This window comes from Chelonoidis abingdonii, chromosome 9 (genome assembly GCF_003597395.2).
Source record: "Chelonoidis abingdonii isolate Lonesome George chromosome 9, CheloAbing_2.0, whole genome shotgun sequence".
NCBI classification, from domain to species: domain Eukaryota; kingdom Metazoa; phylum Chordata; order Testudines; family Testudinidae; genus Chelonoidis; species Chelonoidis abingdonii.
In genome coordinates this window covers 9,152,194-9,164,271 of record NC_133777.1, presented here as the reverse complement: position 1 = coordinate 9,164,271, position 12,078 = coordinate 9,152,194, and the positions used below count along the sequence as shown (strand labels likewise).

Sequence of the window (12,078 nt, the reverse complement as noted above, 5' to 3'; positions counted from 1 at the left end):
CCTGCCCTGCATCTGCCTGGCTCCAACTCCACCCAGCCCGATTGCCCTGTGACTCCCCTACCCGGGAGAGGAGAGGGACTTGGGCAGCCACATAGGCTTGGTAGGAACACAGGGCTTCTCCCTCTGGACATGCAACAGGGGATAGAGCTTCTGCACCTGCAGACTCCAGGCAGCTTAGCTAAGAGGTTGTACAAATGACAGAGGAAAGCCACACACACAAATATGTAGGCACTCACACAAGCAACATGGGAAAGAGAGCACTGGTGCCTTAGCCAATGGATGTGTGAACACATACAGGGTAGCTCCTGGTCGGGACATGTTTATGCAGCAATGCCACTTGTACATTTTCCTTATCAAAGCATAAACCTCTTGAACCAGAAACGTGCAAGTTAGACTCTAGCTAGCATTTCAAGAGGAGGCAAATTTAACCAGGCACTTTCTAATCCTCTCTTTGGGGAATGACAATACACAGCAGGGCTTGTCCATTAGGGCCCAATCCTGCAAGTGTCCTCAGCTCCCATGCAGGTCAGTGAGAGTTGAGGGCACTCAGCACCCACGGAGTCAGGCCCTTGAAAGTGCGTGGATGGGGACCAGTGGCTGCACTCCTACAAAACATCCCAAATCTCGTCAAACAAATGATGCTGCAGTTCCGATTAACCCGGGGGATTAGCAGAGAAATCAGTCAGTTCGGAGGCTTCTCAGGTCTACCTATGAATTTGAGGGTAGGGCTAAAAAGGGAGGAATTCTTTCAGGCAATATCCCTTATGGGGAAACAGTGACATGTTAATACACAAGGCCACACGTTGGTCCCCTTCTGGTGCACATGCAAACTAGCATTTGCAAATAGGGTGACTGGGCGCTTAAGACAGTTTTGCACCCTCTACTGAGCGTGCATACAAATTCCCCATGCCAGCTTGGCCCACAGCGACAATAAGGATTACGTCATCCTTTGGAAGAGGGGTCATGTTTGATTTTTCTGATGGACATTGACAGATGGACAAACTGAGGCACAAAGAGATTAAGTGACTTGCCGGAGGTCATACTGTCCGTCAGTGACAGCGATGTGTGTAGAACCCAGGAGTCCTGAATCCCAGTCCCTTTGGTAACTACAAGACAACAGTGCCTCTGTCCTGAATGTATTAAATTTATCTCCTACAGAGAAAAATACCCTGGCACTGGCAGTAGGATCAGCTTGGATGCAGAGACACTTGGGTCAAGCAGACCCAACTGGAGGCCTGTCTCCAGCAAAGGCCTGACAGAGACGGCTCCTGGGGATCTGGGCTGGACTCTGAGCTGCAGGCAGCACAAGCGAATTGAGGAAGGCAATTTGCTGCTCCTTTAGGTTAGAGAAGGAAAGTTTTAGCTGTTATCAGTGCCACTGATCTGCAAGCTCCAGACCCACAGGGTATGTCTACACTGCAGCTAGGGGCGAGCTTCCCATCTGGGGAAGACAGAATTGCACTAGCCCTGTTCTAGCTAGCATGCTAAAAGTATGCTTGGAGCTCGGGGGGCGGGCAGACTTAGAGTCAGATGGCTAGCCCAAGCCACTGAGTGTGCTGCAACTTCCACCCTGCTATTTTTAGCACCAGCAGAGCTAGCACAGAGGGGGTGCCTCTCTCAGTCACACTTTAGACTTACCCACAGAGATCCAGAGCGCTTTCTCTGCAGGGTTAAAACCAGAGGCTGAGGCTGTGCACTTCACATCAGAGGCCTCTGATGTTCAACTCTGTTACAGCATTACTGGGCCAAGCCCATCCGTGGTGTATGTATCTCAAGTCAATGGAGATGCATTAGCGATTAATTTGGGCCACTGTCTCCCTTCTGAAGGGACCAATGAAGAGTTGCCCAAGGAGTTAATGACCAGAGATGGAAATCTCTGCCCCAGGTTCCAGACTCTCATGTGGAGCCTGGCCTGAGGTTTTGGAAATTCAGCTGTGAGCTCAGCAGGTAGGAAGCTGTGGAGTGATGGTCTGAGATCTCCCGGCAGCACCAACTCAATGCCACCTCAATATTAATAATTAAAAATCAGAGCATGACTTTCACCCTGACCCTTCCTTTCTAGATCGAGAGATTATTTCCACTCCAGAGCTTCCCAGCAACAGATCAAGGAAACAGAGATCATGCCCATTTGATAAAACAGAGGCCCACCCACTCACCTGTCCCATAATGAGGATGCAATTGCAGTCAGATATTTATATGTGCAATTACCTTATATTGCATGTGTAAATCAAGGCCATAATCTCACTCACCCATAACAGTTCAGGAAGCCAGAATACAGGAATAAAACAGCTTTCAGCTCCTAATGATCCTGTATTAAAAAACTCAAGCCAAGTTGATGGCAGTTCATTCAAAAACTCACTGCACTGTTGCTCGGAATAACAGTGATTGAAGGCATTTGAACCATAAATGCTCTGATATCTCCCATTGATGATCATTCTCTTGTACCTGCTGGAAGTCAGGTTAATGACTTGGGGTCAGAATCCTGCTGGGACCCTGAACAAGCAGCAGCAATCTGCAGACACTGACCAGAGAGCCAGGAAACAGAATGTACGTTGTGCACATTCATGATGGTCCAAAGAACTGGATAAAGTATCTGGCAAGCTCATCTGAATCCAGCCCAGATACAAAGGCATCCGATCATCTGCAGAGTATCAACATCAGGGCCACCCACAGGATTCAGGGGACCTGGGGCAAAGCAATTTCAGGGGCCCTTTCCATAAAAAAAAAAGTTGCAATACTATAGAATACTATATTCTCGTGGGGGCCTCTCCGGGACACAGAGCCTGGGGCAAATTGCCCCACTTGACCCCCCTCCCCCCCCGGGCGGCCCTGATCAACATTCACCCTGAGGGAGATCCTTAGCCCCAGTAGGCCCTTCATTCCTAGCTGACAACTGCCTCCTGACACCCATTCCCACTACCATGCATGTGTTTTATAAGGGGCCAGCACGAAGATATTGCAAAGAGTGGAGCTCTAGTCATACAACAGAGTTTCCCACCCTGACATGGAAGTCCTTTAGTATAATCCTGTTCAATTATCTACTCAAAATTATAGCATCATTGTGATCCATCTCCCCCAATACACCCACTGCATGCTAAATGGAAGAGTCCATCACACATGGGTTTTGGAGCAATTCACCTAAAATATTCACCTAAAAGTAGCTACAAATCTAGGCTGCTGACAATCATCAAGAGAACGGAGCTAACCCCAGTGTAGCCTACAGAATGCATGCAGCACAAGGAGGACACACAAAACCCCTGAATCCCGATCCACACTTTCTAGATTATTCTATCAGGTTTACATTTCTAGTTTGCAAAAAACGATATCGAGTGAATCATGATCCAGCCAGATGGAAGGGTTGATCCAGATTCACCCTCTTCCCTCTGCCGGGCAAAGGCACACAAGTGGCAAAGGCTTTGAATGGGGATCTCGCTTTTGAACCACAGCTGGGACTGAAGATGGGGAGGAAAGCAAAGTGCATCATGTACGAAATGTCTGAATGCCCATCTATAAGGAATGTACAGAGTTGTCTGCTTAATACTGGCTTAGATGCAAGGTTTTCCAGTGCTCAGGGACTCTAGGGAGTCCTGGAATGGATTCAAGTTTCAGTCACGTGGAAGCCTTTGTTGACCCTGGGCCCTCCAACCACAAAGTGCTCTTATAGATCATATGGTTCACCAGCAAACCTGGGCGGTGTCCATTTCAAGCACTGGGGTCCCAACTCAGTGCTGCCCCCTCATCCGCATGTGGCCAGTTGAGGTATTGCACCTGCAGATAAAATAGATGGCTCCAGCTGGAAGCTTATCAGTTCAGCTGGTCTTTGGATTGCAGAGCGCTGGTGAGGGCAGATGCGCTGCTGAAATAACCATCTCCATTCTACAGCCGGGGAGGAGGGGGTCACTCTGAGGCTAGCAAGGGTGATGGCTTGTTTGCTTTGTTACATAAACTAAGACATTACCATTCAGCAGTGTTTGGGGACAGGGGATGTCAACAACTTTCAGTGATCTGATTAAACACTTAAAACAAACCTCAAATCCTGGGGAGAAGGTGCAGGGTTCCAGGCCTGCCCTGGCTCTGTTAGAAAAACTCTCTCCTATCTCCCTTCTGTAACTAAGGCCTGGGAACTACGGTAAAAACTGAATCCCAGGGCATGGAGGCCAAATCCTACTGCAGCCAAGAGACACTCTTGCAATTTGGGGTTTCCACTGAACTGATTCTTCAAGACCTCTGCCCCCAGGTTACGCCTTCACCAGACCCTATTTTTGGGGTGAAAGTCATAATAAATTCTTACCGGTACGAGAGTCAGCTGTGGCCCCCAGAAGGCGCGGACCTTAGGCAGAAGGGGCGGGCCTTGGGGGGGGGTCAGCCTCCTCCAGCCAGCCAATCCGCGCTGCCTGGCCCCTGCCGCCTGGGGCTCCAGTGGCGATTTAAAAGGGCCTGGGGCTCCAGCCACTGCCGCAGTAGCAGCAGTGGTGGCCAGGAGCCTCTGGCCCTTTTAAATTGCCGACCCTGGGGCAGCTGCCCTTTTGCCCCGCCCTGTCAGCGGCCTGGGGTGGGCAAAAGGGGCAACGATGTTAACATGGGCTGCGTACGGGCTGGTACCAGCTACTTACTGGTACACCATACCGGTCCGTACTGGCTTTCACCCCTGCCCTATTTGCAGCATACCAAAGCCTTGGACAACCCAGATTTTCCAAAGTGCTGCACACCTGCAATCTTAGTAGAAGTCAATAGAAACTGCTGGTGCTTAGCCCACTGTTCTGGCATGCTGACCATGCACATTTTGACACCTCCTTAGTAACTAGAGGGTCTGTGGCAAGTTGAGGGAACGTCACCCAGCAGCAGGAGGAGGAGAGCAGAGAAGAATAGACCCCTTTGCATATACAGAGCCTTTCTAAAGGCTACAGAAGGAGTGAAATCGCTAAGGATAGATCTACACAGCTAAACACCCCACAGCAGCAAATCTCAGGGACAGAGTCAACTGATGGGGGCTGGGGAGGCAGGGCTAAAGATAGCAATGTCGATGTTTGAGCTGGGCCTGGACTTTGAAACCCTGTGAGGTGGGAGGGTCTCAGAGCCCAGGCTCCAGCCCACACTTGAATGTCTACACTGCTGTGTTTAGTCCTGCAGCGCGAGCCCCAGGCAGTCAACCCAGGCTCTGAGACTTGCTGGCCGGGTTCTCTTTGGGCTGCATAGACGTACGCACCGAAATCTCTGCATGGAAACAAGGGTGATGAAAGCCCTAGAATGGGAGTGGCTTCCTCTGGATACAGCTGAAGATCTGTGCACAAGATACAGGGTGCGAATCCTCCCCACTCTACAGAGACGAGATTTAAAACATCAATGGAAACAACTCTCCCATCAGAAGCCTAGGAACGGCCAGCCCTGCACCTTCTCTGGCAGACTGCGACACTGGCAGCTCTATTAAAAATGGGAATTCAACCCCAGTGCCACTCGGTCCCTAGGCCAGAGTTGAACTTGGTCCTATGAGTGATAACTCATCCTAGGGTGAGGCAGGCTCCCTGATTTCTTTCGCATCCCATCTCCACACTTGGGATCCCAATCACACTAAGATTTTATCCTGCCGCTACAGACTGGCCAAACCCAGAACTTCTTTTCCAACCCCACTCTCTGCCTTCAGAACGCTGTGGGCCGGGGAAACGTGATCTTAACTGCCCCTGGTTAAACCAAGCTCAGGTTTACCTTGTTCGTCTGCTGCTACAAGAACCTGCTTTCCCTGAAGTTAGTTGTACAGTGGGGGCAGAGGGAGTGGGGGGCTATCCCTTTCAGGAAAAAAAAACCCTAAAAAAGAGCCCCATCAGATGACAGACATGGTTGACTCTTGTGAGGTCTGGCATCTCCTGCCTGCTCTCCTTTCTGGGCAGAATCAAGGAGCCTTGTTTAAGAAGTTGTTCCCTTAACTATCAGGCTCGTTAGAGTGGGAAACAAACCGGTACCTTATGCTCTTATCCTGGTGTTGATCACTGGCGTTAAGTGTCCATTCCGCCTATCCACCTTCATGCATCACCAGAGGGCCCAGCAGCCGGAACGGCAGAGACTGGGCTCCTGCTGGTTCAGGGCTCCCATTTTGGATGAGGGTTTTGCAAGTTTCAAGGTTGTTTGGGACCATGTGAACACAGCCTTAGCACAAAGACCATTGCCCTGGTCAGGTCCGTCCGCTCCGCCAACAACCCCATTCACTGTTCATTTTGTTATGAAACATTTGCCTAACAACCGAACCCTATACAAGGTTAAAATCAGTTTAAAAAAAACCTTTTGGGCTCTTCCGTCTGCATGAGATTGGCTGGAGATGGACACCAGAGACTCCCTCCCATCAGGGGAGCGGGCCCTGGCAATGGCTTTCTGGCAGGAAACAGAGCCAAGCTCCTTGGGAAATCTGCCTCCAAGTGCCGATTGGTGTGTCCCATGTCCTTGGGGCTCTTATCTGGACGTCTTGGCCTCCAGCGCGTTGGGCCGGTAGAGGTACTGCCAGATGGCATAGTAGTGGATGCCCGCTCCGGTTGCCACAAAGAGGTGCCAGATGGCATGGGCAAAGGGGATGCGCCCATCGCTCTTGAAGAACACCGTGCCCAGGCAGTAAAAGAGCCCACCAGCCATCAGCTCCAAGAGGCCATCTTGGTTCGGCTGTTCGCAAACACAAGGAGAGATCAGGGTCAGCGGTGGGGATGCTGCACCGACCCTATCACAGTGCCCTCTCCTTCGGGCACAGCTGAGATGGAATAGCGGCAGCAACGGCTGGAGTGAGAGGGCAAACAGCCACACCAGCATGTCATTCCCCCATCAGCCAGCAGGGATTCGGCCCAGTATTTCATCTTTATATGGGATTGCTCCCCCCCAAAAAGCCTAAGCTCTGAGCTCAGATTAGGGAGCCTAGTTCCACTCAAAAGGTACGTTGGGGTGGCCAAGGGCTGCTTTGAGAGTCAAATGCCCTAACGGAGCCATGCAAGTTTGAGAAGTGGGCGCCCCATACAGTACACAGCAGCCATTTAACAGCAGGGAGTCACACTAGACCGGGGCAGGGAAACTTTTTGGCTTGAGGGCCACATCTGGGTATGGAAATTGTATGGTAGGCCATGAATGCTCATGAAATTGGGGGTTGGGGTGCAGGAGGGTGTGAGAGTTCCAGCTGGCAATGTGGGTTCTGGGGTGGGGCTGGGGATGAGGAGTTGCAGGTGCAGGAGGGTGCTCTGGGCTGGGACCGAGGGGTTCAGAGGGTGGGAGGAGAATCGGAGCTGGAACAGGAGGTTGGGGCATGGGAGGGAACCGGGGGGGCAGGCTTCAAGTGGCGCTTACCTCAAGCAGTTCCCAGAAACAGTGGCATGTCCCCCTCACCAGCTCCTATGCAGAGGCATGGCCAGGCTGCTCTGCGCTCTGCCCTGTGCGCAGGCACCGCCCCTGCAGCTCTCACTGGCTGCAGTTCCCAGCCAATGGGAGCTGTGGGTCTGGCACTGGGGGTGGGGGCAGCATGCAGAGCTCCCTAGCTGCACCTATGCTTAGAAGCCAGAGTGGGGACATGCTGCTGCTTCTAGGAGCCATGCAGAGTGGGGCAAGACCCTGACTCTGCTCCCTGGTAGGAGTTCGAGGGCTGGATTAAAACGGGCCATAGTTTGCCCACCTCTGCACGAGATGAATCCTTCCAGCTGTGGCCCAGGCTCTTCAGAGGACCGGGAGCAGCGCATTGAGCCTAGTCACTTACCATCGAAAGGATCACCAGGGCAGGGAAGAATCCCATGATAACGTAGCACACCAGCTCCACCAGCTTGTACCTGTGAGGGAGAAAGACTGGCTCAGTGGCGGCAGGGCACCGAGGGAATGGTTTAATCAAATGCTTTAAAACCACAGCTTCCCTACTGCAGGGACGAGGCGCCACTCTTAGTGCAATGAATCATTTCTATCGCACCACACACATCCACTGTGTTTTGCAGACCCAGCACCCGCCCCACAGACAAGGACGACCCAGGACAGATCTCAGGAGAGGCCAGGTGAGGGGATGACTGATCAGGAGAAGACTGGCGGGAGTGTTTGAAGCTGTGTTTTGAAGAGGGATCTGGAGAGAAAATCCCTAAGGAACGTGCTCACAAGCCAGGGTTCCCTGCAGGTCTCCCTGTAAGCATTCTAGTGAAGGTGAACTGGCATTTTTCCATGTCACCTTTTCCCACCCACCCCCCAGTCCTGTATTCCCCTTTCCCACTCATCTGTAATGTTCCTCCCCGTCCCCTTGCTGGAACTGCCTTCTAGGCACTGTTGGAATTGGGTCTGAGAGCTTAAGGAGGATCCCCATGCCCCGTCATGATGGCAGGGCAGATTAAATGAGACTGAGCCCCATTACCTGTTGCTCACTGTTTGACCCCCAAGAAGGGGCTTGTCCCCTCAAAGTTCCCAGACAACTAAATTAGTGCATTGGATCATTGTAAGAGATGCATCTGCCTGAGCAGATGCAGCGAGTCCAGGTTGATGTCTGCCTGCACGCAGAGTACGTACTTGTGGGAGTGTCCTGACAGCTTCTGTGTATTTGTATTGACTCAGAGACACCATTTTTGTGTTATGGTACAGCCTTGTTCAGCTATGTGCTAGCTGAACAAGACAGGAGAAGGCCCAGTCCCTGCCCCAAAGAACTCACAAAGCAGGGCCCCAAGCCTGAACTGACCCCATGTGAGCAAAGCCCTGCACTCCTGCAAAGTCCCATTAAAGCTTTCTGGAGGATTGGTGCCTAGTATCTTCCCATACGTATCATAAAATGTTACACGTGCAAAGTACATTCCATGGGGTAACTTTTTTCTTGGCAGGTACTGGATAATGATCCAGGGTTTAGCTGGATAATGGTTATTTCAGGGAAGGCAATGCATTGCCCAGCCCTGCCTCCAGGAGCCCAGTGCCTGAGCTCTCTCTGTGACAGGGAAGAAGAATGATCTTGTGATTAAAACACAGGTCTGGGAGCCAGGACGCTAAATCAGTCCCTACCACTGACTCACTGTATGACCTGAACCAGGCCATTTAACTCTTTTGGGCCACAGTCGCCTTTTCTGCTTGGTCAGAAAACGGCCCCGGCTCTGGCTGTGAGCATGGGAGCAATACGCCACTTTTTGCTGTCTGCTGCCACCCAGTGGAAGAAGTGTGTAACTGCCGCACACATCTTGATCAAGTCCCATTGCTGGTTGAAAGCCAAACGGTGGCATCTGGTGACTGGCTTGAGCCTCTGGTGATTCCCCCACCACACAAGGGGGAATGTGGGGAGGGTCCTTGGCTCAGGGAATGCACAGGGGACTGCTTCAGGGCATACTTGCCCCCTCAAGTTGACAACAGGGCAGAGGGAGGAAGGGGAGGCTGTGCAGTCAGACAGACAGACTGGCAGAGAGGCTAGACAAGCTCACCGCTCATGGAAGAAGAAAACATAGATGGTTCCAATAGATGCCATGATCCAGATGATCCAGCGCATGTGGGAGGCCCAGGGACCCAACTCCCGCAGGTTCAACCTGAAAAAAAAACCATAGAGACCGAAAGATGGAAGAGCCATCACGAAGCAGAGAACAGCAGCTGGCCATGAGAAACCAACCAGGGAAGCAGCGGGTTTGAAATCTATGCTGAGAGGTGGTCACTGATTGATGCAGGAGTGCAGAGAGGAGAGAAAGCCTCCAAAAAAGAAAGGAAATTGAAACATACAGGAAGCTCACATTGCTGGCACCCTAGGGCACTGCTGTGAGGAAGCTCACATTGCTGGCACCCCAGGAAGCTCTCTCATCCTTCTATTTCTAAAATTCTAGCAGACGGCAGAGCCCCAGCAAAGCCAGAGCCCTGCCAGCCTGTCTTACAAATAAAGGACTATTTAAGGATAAATATGATGCCCAGTTTCGGAATAATCATCAGTGCTGCTGAAGGAACAGCCTTCCTCACCTTATTCTGGGTAAAATCAGTCTGTGATGGCCTGCTGCTTGTGCTGGAAGTGAGTGTGGGAAGCAAATGTCCCCAGACTTTCTATGGTGGAGTTCTGAGTGAGTCTTAGATTGATGGCCAATCTTGGGGTACTGTGTGAGCAGGGGGCAGAGAGTGCTGTGACTAGGAAAGTGTAGTCTAATAGACTGAGCACGGGACCAGCATTGTTGCCAACTCCTGTGGTTTTATTCCTGAATCTATCATATTTCTTGTTCTTAACGCCCCAGCTCCTGACACCACGTGATTTTGTGAGAAGCTCATTTCATTTAAAAAGTAACTTTCTGGCGCTCTGGTTGTGGACGAAGCTAGACAACCAGGAACTGTAAAGGCTCAGAAGTCCTGTAAAAAGGGCTCACATTTATTTTTTTTTTAAATCTCAGGATTCTTCAGGTCCTGATTCATGATTCTTGGGTTGGCAATGCCAAGACACCAGGAATTCCTGAGTTCTGGGCCAAATGCTTGCTGTCCAGCCTCAGGCAAGGCAGAGGGGCTAGACTTTTCAAATCTGGGTGTCCATTTAGCTCCCGCAAGCCAAACCTCGGCACCTAAATCAGTGGCCTGGTTTTTAGAAGCATTGAGCATGTACAGCCATGGACTTTGGACAGAGTTTAGCTAGGGCTAAAATGCAGGAGTGGGACTTTTGTTTCAAGATGGATTTTTAATTTTTTAAAACTTTTAATCAGGAGGTCAAGTGTGAGACTATTTTCTGAATTCCTTCTCGTCCACCCCAAGAGAGACCAGCCTGCTATCACACAGTGAACTCACCAGGGTGCATAAGATGCTGCTATGAAGAAGTAGATCACCATCCGGTCAAACATGTGCAGGCAGTGCTCCACCGTTCTAGAGAGGGGACAGACAAACACGTGCAGGGAGTTATAGCATGCTGAGCCAGCCAGGGGGGAGCAAATGGATTTACTTGGGAAACTAAATAAATGCTAAGATGCAACGTATTGGTCAATGAGATGAATATAATGACTCTTAAAGACTTGATAGCACTGATGGGCACTAAATATGGTGCTGTGCAAAGCTTCTTCTGCCCCTCTGCACCTTGATGCTGACCTGCAATATCCCTGTTCTGCTGCTAGCAGGAGTCTCCTGTCACCAGAGATCGCCAGTCAAGCCCATTTCTCTGGATATTTTAAGTGGTCATAGGGGATCAGGTTGAATTGACTTTGCTATCAACTAGATACAGTACTGTGTGCAAGCCACTGCCCTCTACTGGAAAGAATCAGAACTGCTCAGCTGTGTGTCAGAGGCCCGAGGTGGCTAACCATTAACAGTTCTTGAGAAGTAGGGGCCTGTGGAAGATGAGGATCTGATATCGGGACATCTCTGAGAGGCCACACGGTGCAGAACAGTGGCAAACAGAACTCTCAAATGGCTAAGGATTTATTATAACTGATGTCTAAACTGGGCTAGAACTTAGGTCTCCAGAGGTTCGTGAATCATCTCAGTATCTAATCTCTTCCCCAGTTTACAATGAATATTAAGATTGGTAGATTTTTTTAATGTAGAAAACTGTGATTTTTTTAAGTAAAAATTCAAGTATACAAATATTTTGTCTGAAAATCAAAATACTTTAATGTAGAAATTCTGCTGAGATGTGATATGGGGATTGTGATTTGGGTGCCTCTTGCTCCCATCCTTCTCTACAGATCAGGTTCTCCAGTCAGATAACATCTCCCATGATGCACCAAGGTGTTTCCTGTTGGAGAGGAGAGATAGTACATCATGGGAACTGCTAGCCACAGTGCATCATGGGAGCTTAGCCCATAGAGGAGAATGGGGACAGCAGACAACTGATCTGCAACTCCCATGAGGCACCATAGCAGCATTTCTGAGTTTATTTTTTTTTATTTTTGGCCAAAATATTTCAGTTTGGGGGCATCAGATTTTTCAGTGAAAATAATTTTTCTACAGAAAGAAGACACTTTTTGTGAACTATTTCATTTAGTTGAAACCCCAATTTCCCAATTGTCCAGGAGAAGGCAGTGGATTGCACCCACACTAGCTAGTGGGTAGCGGAGCTAATAAACAGTTTGATGGGATCATTTTCAACTAGCCCTAATGACTGTGTTCAGTAAGAGAACGTGGGAAGAAGAGGTTGCACAGGTGCTGCCATGATTA

The 12,078-nt window shown here is 50.2% G+C and overlaps 1 protein-coding gene across 2 annotated transcripts in view; it reads right to left on the bottom strand.

The window, feature by feature from the left end:
- Positions 1–2,401: 2,401 nt before the first annotated feature.
- Positions 2,402–12,078, bottom strand: part of MMD2 (monocyte to macrophage differentiation associated 2) — a 38,074-nt gene continuing 28,397 nt past the window's right edge. Inside the window, exons 4-8 of one of the 2 annotated variants that reach the window (XR_012656488.1) lie at positions 10,717–10,791; positions 9,393–9,494; positions 7,718–7,787; positions 5,958–6,645; positions 2,402–5,317 (exon numbers count right to left, since the gene is read on the bottom strand). Coding sequence is in view for 1 of the 2 variants with exons in the window: in XM_032767754.2 (XP_032623645.1) it covers positions 6,442–6,645; positions 7,718–7,787; positions 9,393–9,494; positions 10,717–10,791 (451 nt within the window). In the remaining variant the exon portion in view is untranslated. Of the gene's footprint in view, positions 6,646–7,717; positions 7,788–9,392; positions 9,495–10,716; positions 10,792–12,078 lie in introns of both variants that reach the window. The other variant, XM_032767754.2, reaches the window with a different exon arrangement.